Below are 8,770 nucleotides of genomic sequence, written 5' to 3' on the forward strand. Positions count from 1 at the left end.
AGAAAACGGCGCCGTTTTTTACCACCCAACCCCAATTTGAAAAAGTTGAATTGTTTATATTTTGTATAAAAAATTGATAAAGTTATAATGATGAGATGAGATAGTTTCTGAATCCAAACAATCCCTAAAATTAAATTTAGTGTACCCATAAAAATCAAAGAAAACGGTGCCTTTTTTTATCCAATCATTCCTTGCAACAACAAAAAAAAACAGCCTCAAACTCATTCTATTTTAGTTACACAGATTTTACACAAACTCATCAACTGCAACATCCATCCAAAGTTCCAGACAAGTATAATCACAGTTTATTCCTTCTGGGTGAGGGCTTGAGGCTATTTTAATTTGAGTTAATATTGGGGCTGTTTTTGTTGGGACATTTTGAATGAATAAATTGTGATTATACTTGTTTTTGGAGCTGTTTTTGTTTGTGTTATGGTTTGGGGCTGTTTATATATTAATATGATGCTAAAGCTGGGACTGTTTTAGTGAACATGTGGGCTGTTTTATTTTATTTTTATTTTTTGATAAGTAATAAACTTTATTGATCGAATGCAAATAGGCAATGCCCATGTACACAGTTAGTATACAAAAGAGACACTTAATTACACTCTAGCAAGCTGAAAAGAAAGCAAAAACTCATGAATATTTCCTCCCTTTAACATAATAGCAGAAAACCATTGAACCAAAGAAAATACAAAAAAGTTCCAGATTTCCCCCACTGTTCTCTCTTTGTTGTTGAAGCATCTCTTATTTTTTTCCAACCAAATACACCACGATAAGCACAAAGGGACCATCCTCCACGTCGCAGCCAGCTGAGAGCTAGGATGTTGCCTATTCCAATAAGCTAGAAGGTCCACCACACTCTTGGGCATAACCCAAGACAACCCAGCCCTACCGATAATGTCATCCCATAACTCCCTCGCCACCTCACAATGCAGAAAAATATGATCAATCGCTTCACCATCTTTCTTACACAAGTAGCACCACTCCAATACAATCATCTTTCTTAAGTTGTCAGCCGTTAAAATCTTGCCTAAAGCAGCAATCCAAGCAAAAAATGCAACTTTAGGTGGCACTGGAACTCTCCATATACCCTTCCATGGGAACATTATGGGTTGGTGGTCTTGCACCACCTTATAGAAGGATTTGATAGAAAATTTTTTCTTTTTTGAATGTTTCCATAGCATTCTATCTCCCCCAATTCCTCCTAGCTTCCTGGAATAAAGAAACTAAAAAAACATACTATCTCCTCAACTTCCAAATCCTGCACATTTCTTGAAAAGGTCAGATTCCAGTACATTGTGCCATTGGCTTGACATAACACGTCTGAAACAGTAGCTTGTTGATTTCTGGCTAATCTGAAAACTCTTGGAAATGCAGAAAATAGAACTCTCTCACTACACCATTCATCAAACCAGAAACCAATTCTTGTGCCCTCACCAACCTCCAAACTAGTGTGTGTTGCAAACACCTTCCACCCCTTTCTAATAAACTTCCAAAGACTCACTCCATAAGTCCCCTACCCTCCTTAGAACACCAAACCCCCCAATCACAACCATACTTCCCATCCACTACCATTCTCCACAACGAATCCTCTTCGAATTGGAATCTCCACAACCATTTTTCTAATATGGCTTTATTAAAAGTAATCAAGTTATGCACCCCCAAGCCTCCCATCTCCTTTGGACTGCACACTTTTGGCCAACCCACAAGATGAAACTTGTATTCCTCACCCATACCACCCCACAAAAAGGCACTAAAGAGTTTTTCAATCCTATTAGCCACCCCCACAGGTAAAGGAAATAAAGAGAGATAGTATGTAGAAAGATTGGAGAGGGTATGTCTTGCTACATTGCAAGACAACTAGAGCTTTGTGGGTGGAAGTTTTTAGCCCAATAGAGTTATCCTTTGTTATGCCTGCATCTGTGGCAGACCTATTGCTAGCTGGACACTTCCAAGAAGAGTTCAACAAATCAAGGCAGTGTGGAAAATGATCTCGATCTGTATTATGTGGTGTATATGGCAAAAGCACAATGATCGGACTTTCAAAAATAAGGAGCGGTCTCCGAAGGAACTTAGAACTCTATTTTTCAATACTTTATTTCTATGGGCCATTGCTTTAGATTTTAATAGCCTGAATTTTCATGACTTTTTAGTTTCCCTTAATTCAACCTAGATAAGTCTTCTCTCTTGTATACCATCTTGTGTATTTGGGTTTTGCCTATTGTTATTAATATATTATTGATTACTTAAAAAAAAAAAAGATTGGAGAGGGTACTTTTGATAAGAATTAATCTCCCACCTTTTGAGTGTAATTGATGGTGTGGTTGGGAAGTTAATTTGTGTGCCACAAAGTTGAACATTTTTATAAATACAAAGTTGAAGTTTTATCACCTTTAGGAATTCAAACTTGACGAAATCACCTCTTTTGATAAATTAATTTAGTGCATATACGACATAAGTTGTCATGTTATTCCTTGAAAGTCCTGCTGATGCCTGTTTTGTGGTTGACAATCTTGAAAATCATGAAAAGAAAGATTGGATAACTTATATCACATTCCTTGGTTGAATTGAGAGGACCATCAACAATGCTTGCATTGGATTTTTGGAGTTTGTAAGATTATTGAACTGTTAGTGGTTGGAGTTTGTTAGTCTCTTTGAACTATTATATAGTTCTTGGAGTTCGAGAACTCCTAAATTTCATGGTAATAATGTTATTCTCTGTGAAATTCATGGAGGATAATGGATATTTACTGCATAGCAAAATTCATAGTTAGCTCTCTTGTCATTATCATTTTCTGGTTGGCATAGCAAAATATTTTCTAACTAAAATCTTTTCATATTTTTTTTTAAGCACAACTTAGAAGTTGGAATGACAGTATGGCACTTGGAAACATTTAATTTGTTGTAATATGTTTGTTGTTGGAAGCATTTAATTTGGTTGGCACTTAGAAAATGTTAGGTTTCCTTTTTTTCAAAATTAGAACTTAAAAAATGTTTGTTGTGCTTATAAAAAAAATAAAAAATGTTTGTTGTATTCGTTGCAAGAACATATAATTATGATTGATATGGATGATGGGTGTGGATAATTTTGGATGTAGTTGATGAATGATGGGTGTGGATGTTTATTGTAGACTTGAAGTGATTAGTTGGATGTGGATGATGGATGATGCATTGATGGGAGTGGATGTTTATTGAGTGATTAGTCATTTTTATTTTGTTTTTTTAATTTTTTTGAAGCATGTTAGTAACTTAGTATGTTACTTGTTTTTATTTAGTTTTATTTTTTGTTATGTTTTTGGTAAAAAGTAACTTATTTACTTTAGATTGTGATTTTTGAAAAAAAAATTAAATTTAAAAGCTTAAATTCTTTTTTAAAAAATGTGCCAAATATGAAGTTAAAAACAGTAAAAAAAAAAAAAAATCAAATCCGACTCCATTTTGACAAGTCGGAGTTGGAGGTCAGATTCGACCTTCGACAAAGTCGGAGCTGGAGTCAGAGGATGGTCATACCGACTCCGACTTGGTAGGTACTCAACCCTAATGAAAGCTACCCTGAGGTGGGGGCAAAAACGGAAATGCAAAAAATACCCAGCTTCATCTCAGTGGAAATGGAAAACAGACGCAGAGAAACTTCTGACTCCTATATCATAGTCCGACTGGCGACTCCGCTCCGCAAGTTCTCGGGCCGGCGGATAATTTTTAACGGATCCAACTCCCGAAACATAACTCTTATACTGTAAGCACCTCGAAGGCTCGAACATGTGATTTGCCCTAATTATCTTTTTTCGTCCTAATTGAATTTTTGTCGCTCTTTCACTTTCGTAGGATCATTCTTTCTTTCTTTCTTTCTTTCTTCTCTTGATGTATTTTGAACTTTTATTTATTTTTCTTTTTTTTTTTGGTTCACGAGAAAGTGAAGGAAAGGAAAAATAAAACCTCATGGAAAGTTGAGACTCTTGGCTTAAACTTATTTAATGTTATAAATTTCCTTTGTTTTCTTGTATTTGCTCCGGTTTTTCTCAGCTGCCAAGTGGAGGTTAGTGCAATATGAAATGAAAACAATACCCATGACTTGGCAAAGTTTGAACCTTCAACATGGTCTTGATTGTTTAATTTTGTTGCGTACATAGAGACTAATTAGTGTCTTAATCAACAGTTGAGTTCTAATATAAGTTGAACATACACTACTGGAAAACTGTTGCATCTAAATCTAGGTCGATGATGTTCTTCATTGAATTTGCACTTGAACACGAATTGGAATTCATTTAGTCTTAAAGGAAGGCAAGTTTGTGAGTTTCTCTGAAGCGTAGCCCTGTATGTCATGGATTTTGATCGCGTGAATTATTTTTTTATGGTCATTGTTGGGATTAGAGTGTAACTTTGAAAGACCTGCATCATGCATGAAGCTTCCACTCACAAGCTCATTTCATCCCCGGTCAAATCTCTAGCACGCCTGGGCTCCAGATTCCTCGTACCAGAATAATCAGTGGTTATTTTAAACATTGGAAACATTGTGGCACAGCAGATGATGATTGACCCTGTATTTATACCTCTTTTTGTAGATCAGGAATTTTTCTTTTATTTTTTCTATTGTTTGTCTCCCCTATTTGCCCCAAATAACCACGTGTTTGGATTTTTCACATCTTTCAGATTTACCTTATCCCAAACAGCCATTTCAAAGCTTCTGACCTTCCTAGTCCAAACAGCCATTCCGTTAAATAAATTTAGGCATTGGACTGATTATTATTATTATTATTATCACAATATTCATGCATAGGTGTTGCTCTGGTATATGTTCCATGTACTTGGCTTTGCCTATTTTAATAAAATTCTCATTTACTGATAAAAAAAATTGATTTACTAACAAGAGGAGATTGATATATTACTAATATCTGAATAGGTTCTTTGCACCTTACATAATTAAGTGCGTCATGAATCACCTGTAAATTACGGTGATAGATCATTTATGTTTTATTCTTAGGCCTTGTATGGATTCAGAAAGCATCTCATCTCATCTTATCTCATTTAATCAGTACAACTTTCCCAAATTCCTAAACAAAATACAATAAACAATTCAACTTTTTCAAATCCCAAAATAAAAATAATATTCTAACAATATTTTTTTCAACTTTCAACTTTCGTCTCATCTCAACTCACCATCCAAACCTCCCAGTCTGCTTTTCAGATAGTATGTTATAATAATTAAGAATTTGATTATGTATTGTAGATGGAAGATGCCTCCCTTGGAAGTAAGCAAGTGCCTGGTGGTGGTGAATGCAATGAGATTCACAAAGAAGAAGATGGTGTAATGACAGGATTAGACTATCAAAATGGTATATCTGAAGGAAGGAAGGAATTTGTTCCACCTGCTGTAGGAATGGAGTTTGAGTCATATGATGATGGTTACAATTATTACAATTGTTATGCTAAGGAAGTGGGATTTCGTGTTAGAGTGAAAAATTCATGGTTCAAACGTAATAGTAGAGAGAAGTATGGTGCAGTACTTTGTTGCAGCAGCCAGGGTTTCAAAAGAGTTAAAGATGTAAATCGTTTAAGAAAGGAAACGAGAACTGGTTGTCCTGCAATGATAAGAATGAGGTTAGTGGACTCGAAAAGGTGGAGGGTACTCGAAGTTACACATGAGCACAACCACTTGTTAGGCAATAAGACCTACAAATCAATTAAGAAGATAAGCAGTGGTGCTAAAAGGAAGTCAGAGTCAAACGCTGATGCAGAAGTCCGTACAATCAAGTTGTATCGAGCACTTGTGATAGACGCTGGAGGCAATGGCGGCTCCAATTCTAATGCAAAAGCAGTTGGGAATTTTACTGATCAACCCAATCAGCTGAGCCTAAAAAAGGGAGACACACAGGCCATTTATAACTATCTCTGCCGTATGCAACTGGCTAATCCAAACTTCTTTTACTTGATGGATATCAATGATGAAGGGCGTTTGAGGAATGTGTTCTGGGTTGATGCTAGGTCCAGGGCTGCATGTGGTTATTTTGGTGACGTTATTTATTTTGACAATACATATTTGTCAAACAAATATGAGATCCCTCTTGTAGCATTTGTGGGAATGAATCAGCATGGCCAATTAGCGTTGCTCGGTTGTGGTTTGCTTGCAGGTGAGACAAAAGAGTCTTATATTTGGTTGTTCAGAACTTGGCTTAAATGTATGTCAGGACCACCTCCACAAACTGTTATTACTGATAGGTGCAAGGCTTTACAGGGTGCAATTGTGGAGGTATTTCCAAGATCTCACCATCGTTTTGGTTTGTCGCACATCATGAAAAGAGTTCCAGAAAAACTGGGAGGATTACATAACTATGATGCAATCAGGAAATCAATTATTAAAGCAGTTTATGAAACTTTGAAGGTGAGCGAATTTGAAGCCGCATGGGGATTCATGATCCAACGTTTTGGAGTTGGTGATCATGAGTGGCTTCGATCTTTGTATGAAGATCGTGGTATGTGGGCACCCGTTTATCTGAAAGACACATTTTTTGCTGGAATGTCTGCTTCACATCCAGGTGAGACCCTGCATCCATTTTTCGATAAATACGTGCATAAACAAACTCCTTTGAAAGAATTTCTTGATAAGTATGAATTAGCCCTTCATAAGAAGCACAAAGAAGAAGTCCATGCAGATATTGAGTCAAGAAGCTCAAGTCCCTCACTGAAAACAAGATGTTCGTTTGAGTTACAGCTCTCCAAAGTGTACACAAGAGAAGTATTTAAGAAGTTCCAATATGAAGTGGAAGAGATGTATTCTTGTTTTAGCACAACTCAGTTACATGTTGATGGGCCAATCATTATATTCTTGGTCAAGGAGCGTGTTTTGGGTGAGGGGAATAGGAGGGAGATTAGGGATTTTGAAGTTCTGTACAACAGAACAGCAGGCGAGGTTCGATGTATATGCAGTTGCTTCAACCTCTATGGGTACCTGTGCCGGCATGCGTTGTGTGTGCTTAATTTTAATGGGGTGGAGGAGGTCCCTCCTAAGTACATTCTGTCACGATGGAAGAAGGATTATAAGCGCTTATACATTCCAGATCTTGGCTCTGGAAATGCAGCTGACCGTGTGCAGTGGTTTAATCAATTATACAGAAGTGCCTTGCAAGTTGTGGAGGAAGGGGTGATTTCTCTAGACCATTACAAGGTGGCATTGCAAACTTTTGAGGAGTCATTGAATAGGGTTCACGATGTAGAAGGCGGGCAGGCATTACAAGCTTTTGAGGACACATTGAATTTGGTTCCTACTGTAGAAAACAGAGAGGATAAAATTGCCTTGTGACAATGTCCTTGATCCTTCTTTAACTACAATTGTAGCCTTATTTTTATCCCCTCCCTTTTCTTGAGGGCTCCTTCACTCTGTTCAAGCAGATGTCACTTAACTTTCATAGAATATGGATAGGCTTTATGCAACTTGCATGTTGCTTATTCTTTGTCTTAGTTTACTTAGTTCTTCATTTTTATCAAGCGTTGGAGTATATGCCCTGTTTATACTCTTCTAGGCAAATATCATAATGTATAGAATTTTTCTGGGATAATGCAGGCTTCTCCTTTCCCAGATTTCTTTCTGGGATTTGATGTATATATACTGGCCCTTTTGTAATTTGTTTCTGTTAATACAATCCTCCTGTTTTGAAACTTGTGATTTAGTAGATGAGAAAAATAGGAGCAGTTCTATGTGATCCACCCAAAGTGCTTTAAATTTGTAATCATGCTACTGCACAATCTGCTCTTGCAATTTGGTCTGGATAATTTTGACTGCAAAGAGTCCAGCGTTGGTTGTAATGCACCAGTGAATATACGTGAGAATGCATTTCAATGTAAAAAGAAAAGAAAAGTAAGGCCCTAGAGCATCACTTCCTATAGGAAGGATGGAGGTGCCAACATGCCAGAGTCCTGCTCACTGCCTATTTTTCTAACTAATTTCAAATCAGAACTATTTTCTTTCTAATAATCTCTCCTTGCCGATGGGGTTGCATCTAGCATTTCCATGCTATTTTAGATCATTTGCAAAGCCCTTTTATTTCATGCCGTTGTTCCTTATGTCTTCCAGAGGAGTCTTCGAAAGGAAAGGCAAAGAATGGAACATGCAAATACTGCTAATACAAAGTTTCTTCAAACCATCTGATGCCATACATGATCTGTTGACAACATCTGATAATAGAATTGGCCTCTCCTACTCGCAGGGGTATCTTAACAGCTTTAGTAAATTCTCTCTTTTTGTTTGTTGTAATATGTCCAGCTTGCAATCTCTCTCAATTTTGAATGCTGTTCTATAGAGTGACTCTTTCGTGTGTGGAAAGTTCAGACGTCTAGATATAAGTTCACATGTGGGCAATGTTTTGAACCATTTATCAGTGTTCAAATCTTATCATGCCTTAAAGAAAGAAACCGTATAAAAGTAAAAGCAATGCCACTAAGTGCCACATTTGGAATGAAGTCTTACAGTGAGTTTATATTCAGAAAGTGCATTGTCAACACCTTAAGAAATATGTATAAACCAAGATGAAATTAAACAGATCAGTCTGCTAGAAATTAAATTTATATTTAACATTACAACACAAGGATGGTTAAACTCTCGACTATAAAACAATCCCATGTTTTTTTTTGGAGGGTTGGACCCCTTGCTCCTTCACTAAAATGTGTCCTAGGGAAGGGGATTCCAATTTCCACCCTTCACTAGAGAGAGAGAGGAAAAAAAAAAAGCTGCAAGAAGAGATAAGCTTTTGTCTGCCAGCCTAGTCACGTCCAT

General features: G+C 36.8%; 1 protein-coding gene across 1 annotated transcript; it reads left to right on the forward strand.

Moving 5' to 3' along the window:
• Window positions 1-3,448: 3,448 nt before the first annotated feature.
• LOC121262646 (protein FAR1-RELATED SEQUENCE 6-like) lies at window positions 3,449-7,656 on the forward strand. The gene is made up of 3 exons (XM_041165214.1): window positions 3,449-3,461; window positions 3,503-3,739; window positions 5,231-7,656. The coding sequence occupies exon 3, from the start codon at window positions 5,231-5,233 to the stop codon at window positions 7,298-7,300; it is 2,070 nt and encodes a 689-aa protein (XP_041021148.1). The 5' UTR covers window positions 3,449-3,461; window positions 3,503-3,739; the 3' UTR covers window positions 7,301-7,656.
• The last annotated feature ends 1,114 nt before the right edge of the window (window positions 7,657-8,770 follow it).

Source organism: Juglans microcarpa x Juglans regia, chromosome 4S, assembly GCF_004785595.1.
Source record: "Juglans microcarpa x Juglans regia isolate MS1-56 chromosome 4S, Jm3101_v1.0, whole genome shotgun sequence".
NCBI classification, from domain to species: domain Eukaryota; kingdom Viridiplantae; phylum Streptophyta; class Magnoliopsida; order Fagales; family Juglandaceae; genus Juglans; species Juglans microcarpa x Juglans regia.

What these genes read in the sequence shown, in the direction of transcription:
- LOC121262646 (XM_041165214.1), top strand. Translation starts at nt 5,231, where the DNA reads ATGGAAGATGCCTCCCTTGGAAGTAAGCAAGTGCCTGGTGGTGGTGAA.